This window comes from Lepidochelys kempii, chromosome 28 (assembly GCF_965140285.1).
Source record: "Lepidochelys kempii isolate rLepKem1 chromosome 28, rLepKem1.hap1, whole genome shotgun sequence".
Classification (NCBI taxonomy): Eukaryota; Metazoa; Chordata; order Testudines; family Cheloniidae; genus Lepidochelys; species Lepidochelys kempii.
The window spans coordinates 1,607,007-1,631,790 of record NC_136407.1 but is presented as its reverse complement, the minus strand read 5'-3'; the positions used below and the strand labels follow the sequence as shown (position 1 = coordinate 1,631,790).

General features: G+C 65.9%; 2 protein-coding genes across 10 annotated transcripts in view; both read left to right on the top strand.

The window, feature by feature from the left end:
• The window catches only part of DLG4 (discs large MAGUK scaffold protein 4), a 97,825-nt gene extending 89,217 nt beyond the window's left edge, over positions 1-8,608 (top strand). For 7 of the 8 annotated variants that reach the window (XM_078851003.1, XM_078851001.1, XM_078851002.1 and 4 more), the window contains 7 exons: positions 701-728; positions 1,428-1,475; positions 1,569-1,670; positions 4,662-4,834; positions 5,718-5,827; positions 6,292-6,383; positions 6,657-8,608. In XM_078851003.1, the coding sequence (XP_078707129.1) occupies positions 701-728; positions 1,428-1,475; positions 1,569-1,670; positions 4,662-4,834; positions 5,718-5,827; positions 6,292-6,383; positions 6,657-6,763 (660 nt within the window). In that variant the 3' untranslated portion in view covers positions 6,764-8,608. The remainder of the gene's footprint in view (positions 1-700; positions 729-1,427; positions 1,476-1,568; positions 1,671-4,661; positions 4,835-5,717; positions 5,828-6,291; positions 6,384-6,656) is intronic. The other variant, XM_078851000.1, reaches the window with a different exon arrangement.
• A 3,163-nt stretch (positions 8,609-11,771) lies between these two features.
• On the top strand, positions 11,772-23,866 carry LOC144929975 (asialoglycoprotein receptor 1-like). Of its 2 annotated transcripts, none has more exons than XM_078851009.1 (10): positions 11,772-11,841; positions 12,339-12,477; positions 14,468-14,552; positions 14,898-15,014; positions 16,020-16,115; positions 17,007-17,078; positions 18,910-18,996; positions 19,164-19,315; positions 19,466-19,572; positions 23,613-23,866. In XM_078851009.1, exons 3-10 carry the CDS (start codon positions 14,483-14,485, stop codon positions 23,761-23,763), a joined length of 852 nt encoding a protein of 283 aa, XP_078707135.1. In that variant the 5' UTR covers positions 11,772-11,841; positions 12,339-12,477; positions 14,468-14,482; the 3' UTR covers positions 23,764-23,866. The 2 variants fall into 2 exon arrangements, with proteins under 2 accessions (XP_078707135.1, XP_078707136.1); XM_078851010.1 differs by lacking the exon at positions 23,613-23,866 and adding an exon at positions 22,626-22,868.
• Positions 23,867-24,784: the final 918 nt, after the last annotated feature.

The window sequence follows — 24,784 nt, the reverse complement described above, 5'->3', positions numbered from 1 at the left end:
ACGCGCTATCTCAGAGTCCCTGCCCCTCCGGGCGCTTCCCCCAGCCAGTCCGCCCAGGCGGGGTCCTGGGGGGGGCAGAGGGTCCTGCCCCCCAACTCCGCAGTCAGACGGGACTCTCAGCCAGCCCGTAACACAGAAGGTTTATTAGGCGACAGGAACAGGGTCTAACACAGAGCTTGCAGGTGCAGAGAACAGGACCCCTCAGCCGGGGTCCATTTTGGGGGGGGCAGTGAGCCAGACAACCCCGTCTGCCCTTCACTCCATGTCCCAGCCAGCCCCAAACTGAAACTCCCTCCAGCCCCTCCTCCTCTGGGCTTTGTCCCTTTCCCGGGCCAGGAGGTCACCGGATCCCTTTGTTCTCCAACCCTTTAGCTCTCACCTCGCAGGGGGGAAGGGCCCAGGCCATCAGTGGCCAGGAAACAGGGTGTCGGCCCTTCTCTGTGTCCAGACCCCTGCCCACCCCTGCCCTCTAGGGCTCTGCAAGGATCATACACCCTTACCCCACCCCCTAGAGACTTAAGAACTGCCTAGGGGAAACTGAGGCACCCCCACACTGTTCAGAGGAAACATTAAGAACAGTCCCGCTTCGTCACAGCCCATCCACCCCCTCTATCTACCCCGACGCACCCCGTCTCTCTCTCTCGCTCTCTCTCGCTCTCACTCTCTTCCTCTCTCTCTCTCTCTTTCTGCCCCGCTCCAGGATCGGGTTCCAGGATCGGGCTCTCAAGGTGGGTTTCTCTCCTGCTGTCGCCTTCTCCTTCCGTTTCCAACTGTCCCTTTACGTCCTACGCGACCCCCCAGCTCCGCCAGTGCCCCCCACTCTGGACCCACAGCCCCTGCCCCCCCAGCCCTGCCGGTGCCCCCCACTCTGGACCCACAGCCCCTGCCCCCCCAGCCCTGCCGGTGCCCCCCACTCCCAACCCGCAGCTCCCTGCCCCCCCCAGCCCCGCCGGTGCCCCCCACTCCCAACCCGCAGCCCCCTGCCCCCCCCAGCCCCGCTGGTACCCCCACTCCCGACTCGCAGCCTCTGCCCCCCCAGCCCTGCCGGTGCCCCCCACTCCCGACCCGCAGCTCCCTGCCCCCCCCAGCCCCGCTGGTGCCCTCCACTCCCGACTCGCAGCCTCTGCCCCCCCAGCCCTGCCGGTGCCCCCCACTCCCGACCCGCAGCTCCCTGCCCCCCCCAGCCCTGCCGGTGCCCCCCACTCCCAACCCGCAGCCCCCTGCCCCCCCCAGCCCCGCCGGTACCCCCCCACTCCCGACTCGCAGCCTCTGCCCCCCCAGCTCTGCCGGTGCCCCCCACTCCCGACCCGCAGCCCCCTGCCACCCCCAGCCCCGCCGGTGCCCCCCACTCCCGACCCGCAGCCCCCTGCCCCCCCAGCTGTGCCCCCCCAGCCCTGCCGGTGACTCTTTCGGATTCTCACCCCCAGGTCGGGAAGATTCAGTCCTGAGCTACGAGACCGTGATGCAGATGGAAGGTGAGGGTCTGGCTGGCTGCCAGCGGGGGGCGCTGGGGGGGGGGAGGGGAATCCGTCTGTCCCCCATCTCGATTCTCTCTCTCCCCCCCCCAGTGCACTACGCTCGCCCCATTATCATCCTGGGGCCCACCAAGGACCGAGCGAACGACGATCTGCTCTCCGAGTTCCCCGACAAGTTCGGGTCCTGCGTCCCCCGTGAGTCCTGGTGGGGGCGGGGGGCAGGGCAGGGGGCGCAGGACTGTGGTGGGGGGGCAGGGGCATCCATGCTGTGGGGGGGGCAGGGGGGGCCGGGCTACAGGGGGCTCCGCAGGGGGGTGCCGTGTTGCAGGTCTCGGCAGGGGGCAGGGCGGGGTGCTCGGCAGGGTGTGGGGGGGTGGGGCAGGGGGCGTCCATGCTGTGGGGGCAGGGGGTAGGGCAGGAGGGTCTGGGCTGCGGGGAGGTGGGGGAGTGCCGGGCTACAGGGGGCAGGGGGGTGGGGCAGATGGGGGCTGGGCTGCAGGGGGGAGACAGGGGCGTGCTGGGCTGCGGGGCGGGTAGGGGGTGCCGGGCTACAGGGGGGGCGCCGTGTAGCAGGGGGCTCGGCGGGGGGGCGCCGTCTGGCGGGGGGTGGGGCAGAGAGAGGTGCTGGGCTGCGGGGGGGGTAGGGGGCGCCGTGTGGCAGGGGGCTTGGTGGGGGGGGCGCCGTCTGGGGGGGGGCAGAGCGAGGTGCTGGGCTGCGGGGGGGGGTACGGGGGTGCCGGGCTCCAGGGGGGCGCCGTGTAGCAGGGGGCTCGGCGGGGGGGGCGCCGTCTGGCGGGGGGGTGGGGCAGAGAGAGGTGCTGGGCTGCGGGGGGGGTAGGGGGCGCCGTGTGGCAGGGGGCTCGGCGGGGGGGCGCCGTCGGGGGGGGTGGGGCAGAGCGAGGTGCTGGGCTGCGGGGGGGGTAGGGGGCGCCGTGTGGCAGGGGGCTCGGCGGGGGGGCGCCGTCGGGGGGGGGTGGGGCAGAGCGAGGTGCTGGGCTGCGGGGGGGGTAGGGGGCGCCGTGTGGCAGGGGGCTCGGTGGGGGGGCGCCGTCGGGGGGGGGTGGGGCAGAGCGAGGTGCTGGGCTGCGGGGGGGGGGTACGGGGGTGCCGGGCTCCAGGGGGGCACGTGTGGGAGGGGGCTCGGCGGGGGGGCGCCGTCGGGGGGGGTGGGGCAGAGAGAGGTGCTGGGCTGCGGGGGGGGGTAGGGGGGCGCCGTGTAGCAAGGGGCTCGGCGGGGGGGGCGCCGTCTGGCGGGGGGTGGGGCAGAGAGAGGTGCTGGGCTGCGGGGGGGGTAGGGGGCGCCGTGTGGCAGGGGGCTCGGTGGGGGGGCGCCGTCGGGGGGGGGTGGGGCAGAGCGAGGTGCTGGGCTGCGGGGGGGGCGGTACGGGGGTGCCGGGCTCCAGGGGGGCACGTGTGGCAGGGGGCTCGGCGGGGGGGGCGCCGTCTGGCGGGGGGTGGGGCAGAGAGAGGTGCTGGGCTGCGGGGCTCGGCGGGGGGGCGCCGTCTGGCGGGGGGTGGGGCAGAGAGAGGTGCTGGGCTGCGGGGGGGGGTACGGGGGTGCCGGGCTCCAGGGGGCGCCGTGTGGCAGGGGGCTCGGTGGGGGGGCGCCGTCTGGCGGGGGGTGGGGCAGAGAGAGGTGCTGGGCTGCGGGGGGGGTAGGGGGCGCCGTGTGGCAGGGGGCTCGGCGGGGGGGCGCCGTCGGGGGGGGTGGGGCAGAGCGAGGTGCTGGGCTGCGGGGGGGGGTAGGGGGCGCCGTGTGGCAGGGGGCTCGGCGGGGGGGCGCCGTCGGGGGGGGGTGGGGCAGAGCGAGGTGCTGGGCTGCGGGGGGGGTAGGGGGCGCCGTGTGGCAGGGGGCTCGGTGGGGGGGCGCCGTCGGGGGGGGGGTGGGGCAGAGCGAGGTGCTGGGCTGCGGGGGGGGGTACGGGGGTGCCGGGCTCCAGGGGGGCACGTGTGGCAGGGGGCTCGGCGGGGGGGCGCCGTCGGGGGGGGTGGGGCAGAGAGAGGTGCTGGGCTGCGGGGGGGGGGTAGGGGGCGCCGTGTAGCAAGGGGCTCGGCGGGGGGGGCGCCGTCGGGGGGGGGGGGCAGAGAGAGGTGCTGGGCTGCGGGGGGGGGGTAGGGGGCGCCGTGTAGCAAGGGGCTCGGCGGGGGGGGCGCCGTCTGGCGGGGGGTGGGGCAGAGAGAGGTGCTGGGCTGCGGGGGGGGTAGGGGGGCGCCGTGTGGCAGGGGGCTCGGTGGGGGGGCGCCGTCGGGGGGGGGTGGGGCAGAGCGAGCTGCTGGGCTGCGGGGGGGCGGTACGGGGGTGCCGGGCTCCAGGGGGGCACGTGTGGCAGGGGGCTCGGCGGGGGGGGGCGCCGTCTGGCGGGGGGTGGGGCAGAGAGAGGTGCTGGGCTGCGGGGCTCGGCGGGGGGGGCGCCGTCTGGCGGGGGGTGGGGCAGAGAGAGGTGCTGGGCTGCGGGGCTCGGCGGGGGGGCGCCGTCTGGCGGGGGGGTGGGGCAGAGAGAGGTGCTGGGCTGCGGGGGGGTAGGGGGCGCCGTGTGGCAGGGGGCTCGGCGGGGGGGCGCCATCTGGCGGGGGGTGGGGCAGAGCGAGGTGCTGGGCTGCGGGGGGGGGTACGGGGGTGCCGGGCTCCAGGGGGGGCGCCGTGTGGCAGGGGGCTCGGCGGGGGGGCGCCGTCTGGCGGGGGGTGGGGCAGAGAGAGGTGCTGGGCTGCGGGGGGGGGTAGGGGGCGCCGTGTGGCAGGGGGCTCGGCGGGGGGGCGCCATCGGGGGGGGGTGGGGCAGAGCGAGGTGCTGGGCTGCGGGGGGGGGTACGGGGGTGCCGGGCTCCAGGGGGGCGCCGTGTGGCAGGGGGCTCGGCGGGGGGGTGCCGTCTGGCGGGGGGTGGGGCAGAGAGAGGTGCTGGGCTGCGGGGGGGGGGTAGGGGGCGCCGTGTAGCAAGGGGCTCGGCGGGGGGGGCGCCGTCTGGCGGGGGGTGGGGCAGAGAGAGGTGCTGGGCTGCGGGGGGGGTAGGGGGCGCCGTGTGGCAGGGGGCTCGGTGGGGGGGCGCCGTCGGGGGGGGGTGGGGCAGAGTGAGGTGCTGGGCTGCGGGGGGGGGTAGGGGGCGCCGTGTGGCAGGGGGCTCGGCGGGGGGGGCGCCGGGCTCCGGGGGGGGCTCCGGAGGAGGCCCTGAGCCCCCCGCCCCCCCCAGACACCACGCGGCCCAAGCGGGAGTACGAGGTGGACGGCCGGGACTATCACTTCGTGGCCTCGCGGGAGAAGATGGAGAAGGACATCCAGGGCCACAAGTTCATCGAGGCCGGACAGTACAACAGCCACCTGTACGGGACCAGCGTCCAGTCCGTGCGCGAGGTGGCCGAGCAGGTACCGGGGGGGGCCGGCCGGGGGGGCGGGGGGGCAGGGGCCGGCAGGGGGGAGGGAGGGACATGGGGGGGGGCTAGCGGAGGTGAGGGAGGGGCAGTAGGGAGGGGGCAGCCAGGGGGCGGGGGCCGGCAGGGGGGAGGGAGGGACATCACGGGGGGGGCTAGCGGAGGTGAGGGAGGGGCAGTAGGGAGGGGGCAGCCAGGGGGCGGGGGCCGGCAGGGGGGAGGGAGGGACATCGCAGGGGGGCTTCCGGAGGGGAGGGAGGGGCAGCTGGGGGGCGGGGGCCGGCAGGGGGCAGGGAGGGACATCGCCGGGGGGCTTCCGGTGGGGAGGGAGGGGCAGCTGGGGGGCGGGGGCCGGCAGGGGGCAGGGAGGGACATCGCAGGGGGGCTTCCGGAGGGGAGGGAGGGGCAGCTGGGGGGCGGGGGCCGGCAGGGGGCAGGGAGGGACATGGGGGGGCTAGCGGAGGGGAGGTGGGGACATTACGGGGGGGCTAGCGGAGGGGAGGGAGGGGCAGCTGGGGGGCGGGGACTGGCAGGGGGAGGGAGGGACATGGGGGGGCTAGCGGAGGGGAGGGAGGGGCAGCTGGGGGGCGGGGGCCGGCAGGGGGCAGGGAGGGACATGGGGGGGGCTAGCGGAGGGGAGGTGGGGACATCACGGGGGGGCTAGCGGAGGGGAGGGAGGGGCAGCTGGGGGGTGGGGGCCGGCAGCGAGGGGGAGGGACATTGCAGGGAGGGGCTAGCGGAGGTGAGGGGGGGCAGCGGGGTGGGGGCCCGCTGGGGGACGGGAGGGACAGCGGGAGGGGGCTAGCAGAAGGGAGGGAGGGGCAGCGGGGAGGGGGGGGGTCGGTGGATGGTTGATGAACCCCCCCCCGGCCCCGCAGGGCAAACACTGCATCCTTGACGTCTCGGCCAACGCGGTGCGACGGCTCCAGGCCGCCCAGCTCCACCCGATCGCCATCTTCATCCGGCCCCGGTCCCTGGAGAATGTCCTGTGAGTACGGGGCCCACGGGCCGGGGCGCGGGCTCGCTGGGGGCGGGCTCTAGGGGGGGGCGGAGCTGAGAGGGCTGGGGGCGGGGTCTAGGTGCAATGAGGGGGCGGGGTCTGCAATGGATGGGGGCAGGGTCTGATATGGCGGGGGCGGGGTCAGGCGGGATCAGGGAGCGAGGTCTGAGACAGCTGGGGGAGGAGTCTATGTGGGCGGTGGGGGCGGGGTCTGAGATGGCGGGGGGCGGGGTCTGAGACGGCTGGGGGAGGAGTCTACGTGGGCAGTGGGGGCGGGGTCTGAGATGGCAGGGGCGGGGTCTGAGATGGCTGGGGCAGGGTCTAAACGGACTGTGGGGCGGGGTCTGAGACAGCGGTGGGTGGGGGTCTAAGCGGGCTGTGGGGTGGGGTCTAAGTGGGGGGCGAAGAGCGAAGTCTGACACGTGTGTCCCCCGCCCCCCCCCCCCCCGCAGAGAGATCAGCAAGCGGATAACGGAGGATCAGGCGCGGAAAGCCTTCGATCGAGCCATCAAACTGGAGCAAGAATTCACAGAGTGCTTCTCGGGTGGGTCCCCCCCCAGCCCCAGGGTCCCCCCCTCAGACCCCTGGGACGGTCCCGCTGTCCCAAACTTGGGGGACACGGAGGCTGCCGGCTCCCATGCGGCTCACCGGCGCCCTTGGTCCGAAGCCGGCCCGGCTGGGAAAATCCTTCCCGACGGGCGCGTCCCCAGATCCGGGGCGGGATCTGCCCCCGGCCCGGGTGGGATCTCCGGGGGAGCCCCCTCGCCCGTCTCCCCCCATTGACCCTGTGCCGTGTTTCCCCCCTGCCCCCCTGCAGCCATCGTGGAAGGCGAGAGTTTCGAGGAGATCTACCACAAAATCAAACGGATTATCGAGGAACTTTCGGGGCCCTACATCTGGATCCCGGCCCGGGAGAGGCTCTAGGCACCTGCCCCGCGCGGGGCGACTCCGGCCTGACCCAGACGATTGTGGACACGGAACTGAGCCGTTGGGGTCACGTTTCGGGGAGGAGGGGGCAGGGCGGGCGGGGGGCGGCGCGAGAAGGGCTGTTTCTTTCTTCTCCTTCCTTGGGTTTCTTTTTGGCGCAATCCTTCGCCTGGCTCCTTCCCCGGCCCCGCTCCCGTCTCAATGCACCCAGCCCGCCCGCCCGCTTCGAGGAAAGCGCTTTGTGCATGCTTTGTGTTTTTTCGAGAGGTGTTGGCTTGTGACGTCTGCGCTTCCGGAACTTGGCTTTTGCCCCCCCCCCCGCCCCCCCTCCGGCCACCGCCCCCCCCCCCCGGCATCAGGGGACGCGCGAAGGAGAAGAGCGGAACGGGGAAAAGCGAGAGAGCCGGGGACGGACAAAACCCTCGTCTCCGCACCAGCGGGCGTCAAAGAGTGTCCCCCCGTCCCCCCCCCGTCCCAGATCCAAGGAGACCCAGAGCCAAGAGCCGCCCCGGGTTCGTGGCGTTGTTGGGACGATCGCCGCGGCGGGCCGGGCTGGGGGGGGGGGACGAACGGATTTAAAACCAACGCCCCCCCCCTCGCCCCGTCTTTCCGAGCCAATTCATTTTTGTGGCTTCGTCGGCCGGGGACAGAGGAGGAAATAACCCGCCATTCGCATTTTGCTGGCTCAGCAATTTCGATTTTTCTTTCCGGGGGGGGGGGGGAACCGAAACAAGTTTTCGACGTTCTGTGAATATCTTTTTTCGTTCTTCCCCTCGGGGTCAAAGCGAGTGTTTTTGGTGCGGCTGTCCGTGATTGTATGAAACCGGGGGGGGGCGGTCCTTTCTTTTCTCGTTACAGGCCTTTCCGTTGGGACACGTTCTTAATTATGACGATGTTGATTTCTTTCCTTTTGGTTTGGGGGTGGTTTGGGGTTGGGTTTTTTTTGGGGGGGTGTTGGTATATAAACTCGAGCCGGCCGCAGAGACCCTTGCGAGAAGAAAGACCTGCCACGTCCGGCCCGAGTAGCGGGGAATTGGGTACGGGGCTGCACCCCACCCGCCCCCCACCCCGCCCCCCATGGGGCAAAGCAGTGGGGAGGAGGTCAGCGGTAGGTACCGAGAAACAGGAATCGCTGAGTATCGGGGGGGGGCTGGGAGCCGGGACTCCTGGGTTCTCTCCCCGGCTCTGAGAGAGGAGTGGGGTGTAGTAGTTAGAGCAAGGGGGTGCTCAGAGGTAGGACTCCTGGGTTCGCTCCCCTGCTCTGGGAGAGGAGTGGGGGGCTGGTGGGTCAGAGCAGGGGGGGCTGGGAGCCAGGACTCCTGGGTTCGCTCCCCGGCTCTGGGAGGGCAGTGGCGGCTGGTGGGTCAGAGCAGGGGGGGCTGGGAGCCAGGACTCCTGGGTTCGCTCCCCGGCTCTGGGAGGGCAGTGGCGGCTGGTGGGTCAGAGCAGGGGGGGCTGGGAGCCAGGACTCCTGGGTTCTCTCCCACAAAGGCACTTTCTCGGCCTCTGCAGTGACCATAACCCACCCCGAGGGCGGTGCTGTGTACACTTCATGACCCCCGGGGGGGGCGCGGTGACCCTCGGGGGCTGCTTCAGGTTTAGTGACGGGCGGGGGGGTCTCTCTTTCCTACAGGGGTCTGGGAATGGGGGAGGAGGGAGGGGGAGAAAAGAATATTTTGCATAGAAATATTATTACCAGAGAATTAAAACGGACAATATCGATCTCTCTACCCGCTTCTCCACACTGCGCCTTTCTGTTCCCACTCAGAGAGACAGCTGGGTGTGAGTCTCCTGGGGGGCGCTGGGAGCCCGGACTCCTGGGTTCGCTCCCCGGCTCGGCGAGGGGAGTGGGGGCTGGTGGGTTAGAGCAGGGGGGCTGGGAGCCAGGACTCCTGGGTTCGCTCCCCGGCTCGGGGAGGGGAGTGGGGGCTGGTGGGTCAGAGCAGGGGCGGGTTGGGAGCCAGGACGCCTGGGTTCGCTCCCCGGCTCGGGGAGGGGAGTGGGGGCTGGTGGGTCAGAGCAGGGGCGGGTTGGGAGCCAGGACGCCTGGGTTCGCTCCCCGGCTCGGGGAGGGGAGCGGGGGCTGGTGGTTAGAGCGGGGGGGCTGGGAGCCAGGACGCCTGGGTTCCCTCCCCGGTTCTGGGAGGGGAGCGGGGGCTGGTGGTTAGAGTGGGGGGGCGGGGCTGGGAGCCAGGACTGATGATTAATCTGTGGCGGTTTTATTCCCCCCGCCCCCCACAAGAAGTTACTTTTAATTTAAAGAGTCACAGAAACTTTATTGAGGTCGAGGGGACTGAAGCGAGCGACGAGAAGAGACGAGGAGAATATTTTGGGGGGAAAAAAAAGTTTTAAAAAAAGTTAAAAATAAAAATTCAAGTGACCCAGAATTTACAAACGGTCTTTAGTGTTCTTGGTTGAAACCCAGCCCCCCAATAAACCTCACCCCCTCTGCTCCCTGCCCCACGGCGCCCCCTAGTGCCCCCTGGGGCCAGCCCCGCCTGCCGGGGGGAGAGAGCCCTGCCGAGCCCCCCGCCCCCCTGAGCCCCCCAGTGCCCCCTGGGGCCTGCCCCGCCTGCCGGGGGAGAGAGCCCTGCCGAGCCCCCCGCCCCCCTGAGCCCCCCAGTGCCCCCTGGGGCCTGCCCCGCCTGCCGGGGGAGAGAGCCCTGCCGAGCCCCCCGCCCCCCTGAGCCCCCCAGTGCCCCCTGGGGCCTGCCCCGCCTGCCGGGGGAGAGAGCCCTGCCGAGCCCCCCGCCCCCCTGAGCCCCCCAGTGCCCCCTGGGGCCAGCCCCGCCTGCCGGGGGAGAGAGCCCTGCCGAGCCCCCCGCCCCCCTGAGCCCCCCAGTGCCCCCTGGGGCCAGCCCTGCCTGCCGGCGGAGAGCACCCCCTGCCCCACTGTCATGTCCCCACATTGGAAGTGGGATGTTGGGGTCTCCCTGCCCCACCTTGGGGTGACGCGCGGCCCACCTGGGCGAGGGACCTGAGCGCAGTGACCCGGGAGCGGTGCCAGGCCACGAATCGGTCACTGATTAAGCCCTTTATGTACCTTGCTGGGGGTGAAGGCCTGAATCCCTGGGGGGCACCTAGACCACGGGGCGGGCATGGGGACAGACAGACAGACAGGGGCAGGTACGCGGACAGACAGCAGGGCGGGCATGGGGACAGACAGACAGGCGGGGGCAGGTACGCGGACAGACAGCAGGGCGGGCATGGGGACAGACAGACAGACAGGGGCAGGTACGCGGACAGACAGCAGGGCGGGCATGGGGACAGACAGACAGGCGGGGGCAGGTACGCAGACAGACAGCAGGGCGGGCATGGGGACAGACGGACAGACAGACGGGGCGGGCATGGGGACAGACAGACGGGGGCGGGTATGGGGAGAGACAGACGGGGCGGGTATGGGGAGATACAGATGGACAGCAGGGGGGCATGGGGTGAGACAGACAGGGGCGGGCATGGGGACAGACAGGGGTGGCTATGGGGACAGACAGACAGACGGGGGCGGGCATGGGGACAGATGGACAGGGAGGGGGGCATGGGGTCAGACAGACAGGGGTGGGCATGGGGACAGATGGACAGCGGGGGGGGCATGGGGACAGACAGACGGGGCGGGCATGGGGACAGACAGGGGTGGCTATGGGGACAGACAGACAGACAGGGGCGGGCATGGGGACAGATGGACAGCGGGGGGGCATGGGGACAGACAGACGGGGCGGGCATGGGGACAGACGGGTGGCTATGGGGACAGACGGACGGGGCGGGCATGGGGACAGATGGACAGGGAGGGGGGCATGGGGTCAGACAGACAGGGGTGGCTATGGGGACAGACGGACGGGGCGGGCATGGGGACAGATGGACAGCGGGGGGGGGCATGGGGACAGACAGACGGGGCGGGCATGGGGACAGACAGGGGTGGCTATGGGGACAGACAGACAGACAGGGGCGGGCATGGGGACAGATGGACACGGGGGGGGCATGGGGACAGACAGACGGGGCGGGCATGGGGACAGACGGGTGGCTATGGGGACAGACGGACGGGGCGGGCATGGGGACAGATGGACAGGGAGGGGGGCATGGGGTCAGACAGACAGGGGTGGCTATGGGGACAGACGGACGGGGCGGGCATGGGGACAGATGGACAGCGGGGGGGGCATGGGGACAGATGGACAGGGAGGGGGGGCATGGGGACAGACGGGGGTGGCTATGGGGACAGACAGGGGTGGCTATGGGGACAGACGGACGGGGCGGGCATGGGGACAGATGGACAGCGGGGGGGGCATGGGGACAGATGGACAGGGAGGGGGGCATGGGGACAGACAGACGGGGCAGGCATGGGGACAGACAGGGGTGGCTATGGGGACAGACGGACGGACAGCAATGTTGTAAGAGGAAGCACAGGGGGCGCCAGCTGCCACTCGGCCCCAGGAGGGAGCCGGGCTGGCTCAGGGGGGTGGGGGACGGGGTGCAGGGCCTGTCCCCCCCCCCCAGAGGAAGAGGTTCTTCGCTAACGAAGGGGGTAGTGATTTCTGCTGAGCCCCCCCCCCGAACCACACACCTTGGCCCCCTAGTGCCGCCCCACTCCCTGCCCCACTGTGCCCCCCCCAGCGCCGCCCTGGGGCCAGCCCCGCCTGCCGGGGGAGAGCGCCCCCTGCTGAGCCCCCTGCCCCGCTCCCGGCCCCACAGCGCCCCCTAGGGCTGGTCTCTCACCCAGGCACTGGCCAGCCCTCACCCTACTTAGCCGAGTCAGCTATTCTGAGGCACTGGGGGGGGGGGTAGAGGGGGGGGCGTGAGGTTATTCCCAATGCCCCGAGTCACTTCCCATTTCCCCCTTTGTAGGGGGCGGGGGGGGGGCTTCCTGATTTAACGAGAAAGGGGAAGCAGCTCCATCTGCCTCCGATCGGAGACGTGGGCAAACCCACAGAGGTCGCCGTGGGAGGAGAGCTTGGGGGGGCTGGGGGGGGCAGCGGTTGCGGGGTGGGGGGAGTGTCTTTATATCGCGGGTGCAGGGGACAGGCAGGTAGATGCGGCTTCCCTGGATCCTCGGCGCCGGCCGGAGCCACCGCAGCGAAGACAAGGTCCTGCCTGGGCTCAGAACCAAGGGCCCATCTAGCCCGGCATCCCGGCGCTGGGTGGGGAGCGGGGCCTGGTGGTTAGAGCGGGGGGGCTGGGAGCCAGGACTCCTGGGTTCTCTCCCTGGCACTGGAAGGGAAGCGGTGCCTGGTGGTTAGAGCGGGGAGGGGGGCAGGCTGGGAGCCAGGACTCCTGGGTTCTCTCCCCAGCTCTGGGAGGGGAGTGGGGCCTGGTGGTTAGAGCCGGGGGGGGGAGCTGGGAGCCAGGACTCCTGGGTTCTCTCCCTGGCACTGGAAGGGAAGTGGAGACTGGTGGTTAGAGCGGGAGGGGGCAGGCTGGGAGCCAGGACTCCTGGGTTCTCTCCCCAGCTCTGGGAGGGGAGTGGGGCCTGGTGGTTAGAGCCGGGGGGGGGGAGCTGGGAGCCAGGACTCCTGGGTTCTCTCCCTGCCCCTTTAATATTTCTGAGGTCACCCTGGGCCTGTTTTGTCCCAACTCGATACAGGAGGAATATTTACAGATCAAAGTGCTCCTGGAGGGGAAGGAGGGAGCGAGTCAGCGGAGGGGTAGACGCATCCTAGGCCGTGGATTAAGGCAACAGGAGACCAGAGGGGTCAGCCCCCCCCCACAACGCCAGGAGAGAGGTACAGAGCCCAAGAGGCAGGAAGTGAGGGAATGAGTGAATGGAGGTGTCGAAACCCCCCCCCAAAGTGGGGAGAAAGAGACTCAAGCAATGGAGGTCAAGACTAGTGCTGGGGGGGAGGGAGGAGTAGGACCAGAGGGGGAGGGAAGGGAGGAGGGAGGGGAGAGGGAGGAAGGAGTAGGGCCGGGGGGGGGGGAGAGGGAAGGGAGGAGGGAGGGGAGAGGGAGGAAGCAGTAGGGCCAGGGGGGGGGAGGGAAGGGAGGAGGGAGGGGAGAGGGAGGAAGGAGTAGGGCCGGGGGGGGGAGGGAAGGGGGGAGGGAGGGGAGAGGGAGGAAGGAGTAGGGCCGGGGGGGGAGGGAAGGGGGGAGGGAGGAAGGAGTAGGGCCGGGGGGGGGAGGGAAGGGAGGAGGGAGGGGAGAGGGAGGAAGGAGTAGGGCCGGGGGGGGAGGGAAGGGGGGAGGGAGGGGAGAGGGAGGAAGGAGTAGGGCCGGGGGGGAGGGAAGGGAGGAGGGAGGAAGGAGTAGGGCCGGGGGGGAGGGAGGGGAGAGGGAGGAAGGAGTAGGGCCAGGGGGGGAGGGAAGGGGGGAGGGAGGGGAGAGGGAGGAAGGAGTAGGGCCGGGGGGGGAGGGAAGGGAGGAGGGAGGGGAGAGGGAGGAAGGAGTAGGGCCAGGGGGGGAGGGAAGGGGGGAGGGAGGGGAGAGGGAGGAAGGAGTAGGGCCGGGGGGGGAACTCTGAGATAGCGCGTAGGAAGGAGTAGGGCCGGGGGGAGGGAAGGGGGGAGGGAGGGGGAGAGGGAGGAAGGAGTAGGGCCGGGGGGGAGGGAAGGGAGGAGGGAGGGGAGAGGGAGGAAGGAGTAGGGCCAGGGGGGGAGGGAAGGGGGGAGGGAGGGGAGAGGGAGGAAGGAGTAGGGCCGGGGGGGGAGGGAGGGGAGAGAGAGGAAGGAGTAGGGGCCGGGGGGGAGGGAAGGGGGGAGGGAGGGGAGAGGGAGGAAGGAGTAGGGCCAGGGGGGGAGGGAAGGGGGGGAGGGAGGGGAGAGGGGAGGAAGGAGTAGGGCCGGGGGGGAGGGAAGGGAGGAGGGAGGAAGGAGTAGGGCCGGGGGGGAGGGAAGGGGGGAGGGAGGGGAGAGGGAGGAAGGAGTAGGGCCGGGGGGGAGGGAAGGGAGGAGGGAGGGGAGAGGGAGGAAGGAGTAGGGCCAGGGGGGGAGGGAAGGGGGGAGGGAGGGGAGAGGGAGGAAGGAGTAGGGCCGGGGGGGGAGGGAGGGGAGAGAGAGGAAGGAGTAGGGCCGGGGGGGGAGGGAAGGGGGGAGGGAGGGGAGAGGGAGGAAGGAGTAGGGCCAGGGGGGGGAGGGAAGGGGGGAGGGAGGGGGAGAGGGAGGAAGGAGTAGGGCCGGGGGGGAGGAAGGGGGGAGGGAGGGGAGAGAGAGGAAGGAGTAGGGCCGGGGGGGAGGGAAGGGGGGAGGGAGGGGAGAGGGAGGAAGGAGTAGGGCCGGGGGGGGAGGGAAGGGAGGAGGGAGGAAGGAGTAGGGCCGGGGGGGAGGGAAGGGGGGAGGGAGGGGAGAGGGAGAAGGAGTAGGGCCGGGGGGAGGGAAGGGGGGAGGGAGGGGAGAGGGAGGAAGGAGTAGGGCCGGGGGGGGAGGAAGGGAGGAGGGAGGAAGGAGTAGGGGCCGGGGGGGAGGGAAGGGGGGAGGGAGGGGAGAGGGGAGGAAGGAGTAGGGCCGGGGGGGGAGGGAAGGGAGGAGGAGGAAGGAGTAGGGCCGGGGGGGAGGGAAGGGGGGAGGGAGGGGAGAGGGAGGAAGGAGTAGGGCCGGGGGGGAGGGAAGGGAGGAGGGAGGAAGGAGTAGGGCCGGGGGGGAGGGAAGGGGGGAGGGAGAAGTCACGCCGGGGGGCAGTAACGGGGAGGATGAAGGGGAAGGGAGGGGGAAGGAGGAGTAGCGCCCTGGCCCCCTGCTCCCCGCGTCCCCCCATAACTAACCTGTCCCCCCGCCCCCCCAGCCGCCCCCCGGCGCCATGGGCAAGGACTACGAGGATTTCCAGGCGCTCGAGGCGGACGATGGGGACTGCACCCCGCGTGGGACAGGTAGGGGGCGGGGCCTGGGGGGTGTCTGCGGGGACTTGGGGTACAGAGGAATGGGAGTGGGGTATCACGTGGTGCAGCATCTGGGGGGGGGGAATCCAGGCCGGGAGACAAGGGGTGGGGTAGGCTGCGGGGGGGGGGGTCACGCCCCATGAGATGGGGGAGGGGATGAGTCTCAGCTCTGAGGCCCCCCACTGGCATCTCCGGACTCCTGGGTCCTTGCCTCATCTCCCCCACTCCCGGACTCCTGGGTCCCTCTCATGTGGGGGAGAGGGTGGCAGTCGCAGGGAGGGAGGGAGGCGATCGGGGTGGCCGAGCCCCCCCCCGTGATGCTCTCTCCCCCCCCAGCGTTCCCGCCCCAGCAGTTTGCCTGGCAGCGGCTCTGCGCCCCCCCCCGGCCTCTCTGCGCCCTGCTGGCCCTGTGCCTTGGGCTCACCGTCGGGACCATCGCCCTGGCGGTCAGCGGTGAGTGTGCGAGGGCGGGAGCTGGGCGTGCGAGGTGGGGGGGTGAACGGAGGGGTGAGTGTGCACTGGTGTGGGGGGGCAGAGTGTGCACGGTTGGGCTGACTGTGCGAGGCGAGGGGTGTGCGCAGGGGGAAAGCTCGGGGTGAGCGTTGGAGGGCTGGGAGCAAGTGTGCGAGCCTGGTCCTGCTCATGCCTGGCCAGGAGTGAGCGTGCAAAGCCTGGGCAGGGGTGGAAGGCCTGGGTGGGTGTGCGAGGACTGGGCGGGCGTACAAGGCCTCCTGGGTGGGCGTACAAGGCCTCCTGGGTGGGTGTGCAAGGCCTGGGTGGGTGTGCGAGGCCTCCTGGGTGGGCGTGCGAGGACTGGGTGGGCGTACAAGGCCTCCTGGGTGGGCGTACAAGGCCTCCTGGGTGGGTGTGCAAGGCCTGGGTGGGTGTGCGAGGCCTCCTGGGTGGGCGGGCGAGGCCTGGGCGGGCGGGCGAGGCCTTCTGGGTGGGTGTGTGAGGCCTGGGTGGACGTACAAAGCCTCCTGGGTGGGTGTGCGAGGGCCTGGATGGGCGGTGCGAGGCCTCCTGGGTGGGTGTGTGAGGCCTGGGTGGACATACAAGGCCTCCTGGGTGGGCGTGCGAGGCCTGGTCGGGCGTGCGAGGCCTCCTGGGTGGGCGTGCGAGGCCTCCTGGGTGGGCATGCGAGGCCTGGGCGGGCGTGCGAGGCCTCCTGGGTGGGCGTGCGAGGCCTGGGTGGGCGTGCGAGGCTAGGGGTGCGTGTGCGAGGCCGGGGGTGCACAACCCAGGTGGGCTCGAGCCCGTGGAGCCCAGTTCTCCATTTGCACGTCACTCTCACGGCTCCTTGTGCATTCCCGGGGCGCGGGTGCCAAGCCCACCTCACCCCCCCCCGGCGTGGGGGGATGCAGTGGGGGGGCAGGGAGAGGGGGGCTCCAGAGGGAGGGGTCTTGGGGGCGGGAGGGGGAGGGTCTGGGCCCGGCTCTCACCCCCTTCCCCCCCCAGGCTCCAGGCTGGGCGCGGAGCAGCGGGGGACGCAGGGGGCGCTGGGCAGCGTGAACCAGAGCCTCAGCACCGAGCTCGTGGGGCTGGCCCGCAGCAGTGAGTGGGGGGCTGGCAGGGGGGTGGGAGGGGGATCGGAGGGGAGAGGGTTGGTGGGGAGGGGGGATCAGAGGGGAGGGGGCTGATGGGGAGGGGGATCAGGGGGGAGGGGGTTGGTGAGGAGGGGGAGGGGGATCAGAGGGGAGGGGTTTGGTGAAGGGGCGAGGGGATCAGAGGGGAGGGGGCTGATGGGGAGGGGGATCAGGGGGGAGGGGTTTGGTGAGGAGGGGGAGGGGATCAGAGGGGAGGGGGCTGATGGGGAGGGGGATCAGGGGGGAGGGGGTTGGTGAGGAGGGGGAGGGGGATCAGAGTGGAGGGGGCTGATGGGGAGGGGGATCAGGGGGGAGGGGGTTGGTGAGGAGGGGGAGGGGGATCAGAGGGGAGGGGGCTGATGGGGAGGGGGATCAGGGGGGAGGGGGTTGGTGAGGAGGGGGAGGGGATCAGAGGGGAGGGGCTGATGGGGAGGGGGATCAGGGGGGAGGGGGTTGGTGAGGAGGGGGAGGGGGATCAGAGTGGAGGGGGCTGATGGGGAGGGGGATCAGGGGGGAGGGGTTTGGTGAGGAGGGGGAGGGGATCAGAGGGGAGGGGGCTGATGGGGAGGGGGGATCAGGGGGGAGGGGGTTGGTGAGGAGGGGGAGGGGGATCAGAGTGGGAGGGGGCTGATGGGGAGGGGGATCAGGGGGGAGGGGGTTGGTGAGGAGGGGGAGGGGGATCAGAGGGGAGGGGGGCTGATGGGGTGGGGGTTCAGAGGAGAGCGGGAGGGGGAGTAGAGGGGAGGGGGCTCAGAGGGAAGATCAGAAGGGGGAGGGGCTGACGGGGAGGGAGAAGAGGAACACAAGGGGGAGGGGAGATGTGCCCCCCCTCAGCACCCTATCTCCCCCCCCCCCGCAGTGCACACCTTGGAGGATAAACTGACCCATGTGGCCGCGTCCCTGGATGAAACAAAGGAAAAATCAGTCCAAGGTGAGTGTGGGGGGGGTTTCCCCAGCAGGGGGCGCTGTGTGTGTGGGGGGGGTTCCAGGGGACACTCTGTGTGTGTGTGTGGTAATTTCCCCAGCAGGGGGCGCTAGTGAGCAGGGGGGTTTCCCCAGCAGGGGGCGCTGTGTGTGGGGGGGTTTCCCCAGCAGGGGGCGCTGTGTGTGGGGGGGGGGTTCCCCAGCAGGGGGCGCTGTGTGTGTGTGGGGGGGGTTCCAGGGGACACTCTCTGTGTGTGTGGTAATTTCCCCAGCAGGGGGCGCTAGTGAGCAGGGGGGTTTCCCCAGCAGGGGGCGCTGTGTGTGTGGGGGGGTTCCCCAGCAGGGGGCGCTGTGTGTGTGTGTGGGGGGGGTTCCAGGGGACACTCTGTGTGTGTGTGGTAATTTCCCCAGCAGGGGGCGCTGTGTGGGGGGGGGGTTCCCCAGCAGGGGGCGCTGTGTGTGGGGGGGGGGGTTCCAGGGGACACTCTGTGTGTGTGTGGTAATTTCCCCAGCAGGGGGCGCTGTGTGTGTGTGGGTTCCCCAGCAGGGGGCGCTGTGTGTGTGTGGGGGGGGTTCCAGGGGACACTGTGTGTGTGTGTGGTAATTTCCCCAGCAGGGGGCGCTAGTGAGCAGGGGGGTTTCCCCAGCAGGGGGCGCTGTGTGGGGGGGGGGTTTCCCCAGCAGGGGGCGCTGTGTGTGGGGGGGGGGGTTCCCCAGCAGGGGGCGCTGTGTGTGTGGGGGGGGGTTCCAGGGGACACTCTCTGTGTGTGTGGTAATTTCCCCAGCAGGGGGGCGCTAGTGAGCAGGGGGGTTTCCCCAGCAGGGGGCGCTGTGTGTGGGGGGGGGTTCCCCAGCAGGGGGCGCTGTGTGTGTGTGTGGGGGGGGTTCCAGGGGACACTCTGTGTGTGTGTGGTAATTTCCCCAGCAGGGGGCGCTGTGTGTGGGGGGGTTCCCCAGCAGGGGGGCGCTGTGTGGGGGGGGGGGGGTTCCAGGGGACACTCTGTGTGTGTGTGGTAATTTCCCCAGCAGGGGGCGCTGTGTGTGTGTGGGTTCCCCAGCAGGGGGCGCTGTGTGTGTGGGGGGGGTTCCAGGGGACACTGTGTGTGTGTGTGGTAATTTCCCCAGCAGGGGGCGCTAGTGAGCAGGGGGGTTTCCCCAGCAGGGGGCGCTGTGTGGGGGGGTTTCCCCAGCAGGGGGCGCTGTGTGTGGGGGGGTTTCCCCAGCAGGGGGCGCTGTGTGTGGGGGGGGGGGTTCCAGGGGACACTCTCTGTGTGTGTGGTAATTTCCCCAGCAGGGGGCGCTAGTGAGCAGGGGGGTTTCCCCAGCAGGGGGCGCTGTGTGTGGGGGGGTTTCCCCAGCAGGGGGCGCTGTGTGTGGGGGGGGTTCCCCAGCAGGGGGCGCTGTGTGTGTGTGGGGGGGGTTCCAGGGGACACTCTGTGTGTGTGTGGTAATTTCCCCAGCAGGGGGCGCTGTGTGGGGGGGGGTTCCCCAGCAGGGGGCGCTGTGTGTGTGGGGGGGGGGCTCCAGGGGACACTCTGTGTGTGTGTGGTAATTTCCCCAGCAGGGGGCGCTAGTGAGCAGGGGGGTTTCCCCAGCAGGGGGCGCTGTGTGTGGGGGGGTTTCCCCAGCAGGGGGCGCTGTGTGTGGGGGGGGGGTTCCAGAGGACACTCTGTGTGTGTGTGGTAATTTCCCCAGCAGGGGGCGCTAGTGAGCAGGGGGGTTTCCCCAGCAGGGGGCGCTGTGTGGGGGGGATTCCCCAGCAGGGGGCGCTGTGTGGGGGGGGTTCCCCAGTAGGGGGCGCTAACCCCCCGTCTCCTCCCTTCCCCCCCCCCCTGCAGCTCAGCAGCGGCTGGAGGAGCAGATGGGGGTGCTGCGGGACTCCCTGAACTCGCTGAACTGCGACCTGATCGAACTGAAATCCAACGGTGAGCGGCCGGCAGGGGGCGCCGTGGGGAGCGGGGCCGGGGGTGGGGGGCTGGCTGCGGGGGGCGCGCCCGGCTACGCCAGCCCCGGCCTCTCCCACCAGGGGGCGCCGTGGGGAGCGGAGGGGGGGGGCGGATTCTCTGACCCGCTGACCTCGCCCTTGCCCCAGGGAGCCGGCCCGGCTGCTGCCCCAGGGCCTGGGAGCGCTTCGGGCGGGGCTGTTACTGGTTCTCCACCGAGCAGAAGACCTGGGAGGAATCGAACCTTTACTGCCAGGCGCAGGACTCGCACCTGGTCATCATCAACACCCAGGAGGAGCAGGTAGAGGTCGCGGTGCCCCGGCCTCTCCCAGCGGGGGGCGCTGGGGAGGGGGCTCCCGCCTCCTCCCGCCCCGGCCTCTCCCAGCGAGGGGCGCGCGGGCCCCTTAAATAATCCGGAGCTGATTATCGTTTCCCCCCCCGCCCTTGGCAGCTGTACGTACAGCGACGCACGGTCCCTTTGTACACCTGGATCGGTTTGACCGACAAGAGCGGCCAGTGGCGGTGGGTCGATGGTTCCCTCTACACCATGGACTCCCGGTGAGCGGCGCGGGTTGGCCCCCGCCTCGGCCTATCCCCCAGGTCCCCCGCTTCCCGGCTCCGTCCGTCCCCGGGAGACTCCCTCAGCCCCCACTTCTCCCGGGTTAATCCTTAATCCAGCCGAATCTTGGCCTTGGGTTTCCCGCGTCCGATCGGCGCCAAATTCACGATCAAATCGACTGGCCCCAGTAATCGATCCGAATCTAATCCCATCTCATTCATTGCCTTGATTATCTAATCCAGTCTCTCCCCTAATCTCCACGATGAATCCCTTGAAAATAATCCCTTCCAACCTTACCCAAAATAGCCAATTTATTTCAGATAATCTTCCCTGTCAATCTAATCTATGATCAACTCTTTTCAATCTAATCTGATCTCTCCTGTTACGTCCTCAAGCCATGGAAACCAATCGATTCAAATGGAAGATAATAGCCCTCTCAACCAATTTATTATAATCGAATCAAATAACCCCTCATAATTTCGTTAAATCGAATAATCCATCCAATCCAATCCATGATCAACTCCTTACTGCCTTTCAAATCTAATCTGATCTCCCTGGTTATGTCCTCCGGCCATGGAAACGAATTGATTCAAATCAAAGATAATATCCCCCTCAATCAATGTGTTGTAATCAAATTGAATAACCCCTAATAATATAATTAAATCTAATAATCCATCTCATCCAATCTACGATCAACTCCTTTATTGCCTTTCGAATCTAATCTGATCTCTCCGGTTATGTCCTCGACCCATCTCAATGAATCCATTCAAATCTAAGATAATAGCCCCCTTGAGCAATTTATTATAATCTAATCAAATCACCCCAATAATATAATTAAATCTAATAATCTGTCCAATCCAATCTATGATAAACTCCTTTACTGCCTTTCGAATCTAATCTGATCTCTCTGGCTACCTCCGGCCATGGAAACGAATCGATTCAAATCTAAGATACTATCCCTCTCAACCAATGTATTGTAATCGAATCGAATAACCTAATAATCTATTAATCTAACAATAATTGAATCTAATAATCAAATATTATAACCTAATAATCTATTCATAGTAAATAATCGAATAATGTAATCTAATAATCTACTATTAATAATCTAATCAAATAATATAATGATATAGTTGAATCTAATAATCCATCTAATCCAATTCGTATCATGCCAGTTTTATGAAATATCCCTTCTAATCTCACACGCTATATATCTGGATCTACACCCATCTCATATTAGATCCTCTGTAATATAATCGATTCCAATCTGCACGAAAAGCTCCTCCAATTTAATCTAATAATTGTTATGCATGCTAGTATAATTGAATAAACTGTGTAATCCGTTAGGGTTAGGGTTGCATGTACTATTAATATAATTAATTGCTACTCTCGTTTCTATCTTATGTAACTCTTCCTCTTCATCTAATAAACAATCTGCCTCTAATGTAATTTAATAATCCATCAATGTAATCTGTTCCAATCTAACCCAAGATACTAGAACCTAACAATCCTTCTGCGATCATCTGTTCCAATATTCATCTACTCTAAGCAATTCCTATCGCCTCCAACGTAATCTAATCTCTTTCTAATTTATCTCCTCCAATGTAATCTAATCTCTTTCTAATTTATCTCCTCCACCATAATCTAATTTCTTTCTAATCTGATTCACTCCAATTTAATCTAGTATCCCATCTAATCTAATTCCTAGTCACCTAATTGTTTAATTCCTTCATAATCTATTCGTTTCACCCTCAGTCCTCGACTTCCCTGAAATTCCCTGAAACCTGAAATTGATGTTATTTGCCACTAATCTAATCCACAATCCACTCTACGCCCGTAATCAATGGCATGCTAATCCGCACCAATCACATCACATCACGTCATGCCATCGGCTGTCATGTCATGATGACATCATGTGGGATCATCTCATGTCCCGTCCCGGCATCTCGTCGGCTGTCACGTCGTGAGACGGAACGTCATCTCATGGCGCGTCACTTCACGTCATGTCATGGCATCTCCTCGGACGTCTTGTCACGTCATGGCATCTCATCTAAAGTCATGGCCGATCATGTGACGTCACGTGACGTCGCGTCATGTTCCAGAGTGCTCGCCTCTATACAAATTCTGAGTCCCAGCCTCTGGTATAATCTTGAATCCAGTCTACACCCACCTTTAACCCAATCTGATTTAATATCATCGAATTTTGTTTTCTCCAGTCCAAAATAACTCAAATTCCACGTGCTTTGGTGAATTTGGTCTAGCCCAGGATTAGGGGTTGTTAGATAATATTCCCATCTGTTTAATCTACTATTCCTTTTAATGAAATATAATCTACGATAATCTGTACTGGTTTTTATCTAACCCACACTTATCCCTCTTCAACAAATCATAATTGAGCCTCAGGTTCCCAAATACAAACCTACGCCCATAGAGACCCGACCCTAACCTTGCATCCCAGTCCTGATCTGTATCCAATCCTGATCTCAGTCCAGTCCCAATCTAGATTGACTCCAGATCCAATCTCGGTCTAGATTTAATCCAATCGAATCCAGATGCAATCCACATCCAATCCGGATCGAGATCCACTTGTGATCTAGATTGAAACTTGATCCAGTTCTGTTTCCGATCCTGATCCAATTCAGATTGCAATCAAATCCTTATCTCAACCCATTCCTGCTCCAGATCAAATCCTGATATCAATCCAAATCCAGGTCAAGTCTTGATTCAGTCCAAATCCAGGTCCAGATGCCAATCCAATACTGATCCTGTTCCAAATCCAATTTCTCTCCTGACCCAGTCCAGATCCACATCCAGATCCAATCCCGCTCTAGTCCCAATTCAAATCCACAACCTAACCCAACCCATCCCTGTGCTAATCTGAATGCCAATCTGATTTGATTTTCATACCCTCCAAAATCAATCTAATCAGATCCCTAATCCCAACCAATCTCCTCTCCCGCAGGACACTGGGGTCCCTGGCTCCCATCCTCCCCTCCCGCAGCTCCGCAGACTGGGGTTCCATTGCCCCTCCCCCATTCTACTTTCGTTTCAGAGACTGGAGTCCGGATCAGCCGGATAACTATACTGAACATGGCCTGGAGGGCGGGGAGGACTGTGTCATGTACCACTATGACGGACGGTGGAACGATGACCATTGCTCCCGCCTCTACCACTGGGCATGTGAGCGGCCGCTGCCTGGCTAATGCCCGCGGGGGGGGGGGGAAGGGGCGGAGCCTGGCCCATGAAGCCCCGCCCCCCCGGGAGCATGGCTGGCTATGACTGGCCCCTGGGTCATCTCAGTCCAGCCTCATCGGGTCCAGTCCATTCCAGAAATCCAATCCACACCTAACGTGGCGTCATCTAATCTATCATAATCCAATCCACACCCAACGTGGCCTCATCCAATCCAACCTAATCTAATCCACACCCAATGTAGCCTCATCTAAACAAGCCTAGTCCAGTAATCTAATCCACACCCAATGTAGATTAGTCTAATCCACTCTACACCAGTAACCAATGCCATGTTAATCCACACCAGCCACAGCACATCATGTCGTTTCATCTGATGTCATGTCATGATGATGTCACGTGGAGTCATCTCAAGTCACTCCACGTCAGGTCATCTCATCCGACGTCATGTCAGGTCACGTCACGTCATCTCATCAGATGTCATGTCTTGTCATGTGACATCACGTCATGTCACGGGACATCATATCACGTCACTCCACGTCAGGTCATCTCAACCGACGTCACGTCACGTCACGTCACGTCACGTGACATCATCCAGTCCACCCGAAGTCTCAGCACAGTCGCAAGGGGCCGACGTGGGGTAGAGAGATTTCAGAACGAGCTCCTTCTGTCTAGCCCCCCTGCCTCCAAAAATCTTCATCTGACCTAATCCCATCTGGCCTAATCTGCTCTAATCTCCCTTCCTTTAACCCCCGCTCCCTCTCTGGGCTCTCCCCAGGGTCCCTGCCCCCGCCCGGCCCGTTCCTCTCTCACTCTGGCCCCCCCTCCGGCGATCGTGCTGTCGTTGCAGGTCCTGGAGGGAAGGCCAGCCCGACGAATACCACGGCCACGGACTCGGGGGTGGGGAGGACTGCATCCACCTGCACGACGACGGGCTCTGGAACGATGAACACTGCTCCCGGCTCTACCGCTGGGTGTGCGAGGAGGAGCTCAAGGCTTAAGGCCAACCAGGGGCGGAGCCATGCCTGGGAAGCCATGTGGGGGGAGGGAGAGGGCGGGGCTTGGGTTAGTGCCGCCCAATCAGGCGTCTGGAGCCATTCAATAAACAAATTGTTCAACGAAGCAAGAGCATGAGATGCGGCCACCTCTGGGGCGGGGCAGCTGGTGACAAGGGGACCCCTCGCCCGGCGCTGAGATCATAGAATCATAGAATAGAATATCGGGGTTGGAAGGGACCTCAGGAGGTGTCTAGTCCAACCCCCTGCTCAAAGCAGGACCCATCCCCAACTAAATCATCCCAGCCAGGGCTTCGTCAAGCCGGGCCTTAAAAACCTCTAAGGAAGGAGATTCTACCACCTCCCTAGGCAACGCATTCCAGTGTTTCACCACCCTCTTAGTGAAAAGGTTTTTCCTAATATCCAACCTAAACCTCCCCCACTGCAACTTGAGACCATTACTCCTCGTTCTGTCAGGGCAACAAAAATGATTAGGGGTCTGGAACACATGACTTATGAGGAGAGGCTGAGGGAGCTGGGATTGTTTAGCCTGCAGAAGAGAAGAATGAGGGGGGATTTGATAGCTGCTTTCAACTACCTGAAAGGGGGTTCCAAAGAGGATGGCTCTAGACTGTTCTCAATGGTAGCAGATGACAGAACGAGGAGTAATGGTCTCAAGTTGCAGTGGGGGAGGTTTAGATTGGATATTAGGAAAAACTTTTTCACTAAGAGGGTGGTGAAACACTGGAATGCGTTACCTAGGGAGGTGGTAGAATCTCCTTCCTTAGAGGTTTTTAAGGTCAGGCTTGACAAAGCCCTGGCTGGGATGATTTAACTGGGAATTGGTCCTGCTTCGAGCAGGGGGTTGGACTAGATGACCTTCTGGGGTCCCTTCCAACCCTGATATTCTATGATTCTATGATCTGCTACCACTAGATCCATCCTCTCTGGAACCACCTCTCAGGTAGTTGAAAGCAGCTATCAAATCCCCCCTCACTCTTCTCTTCCACAGACTAAACAATCCCAG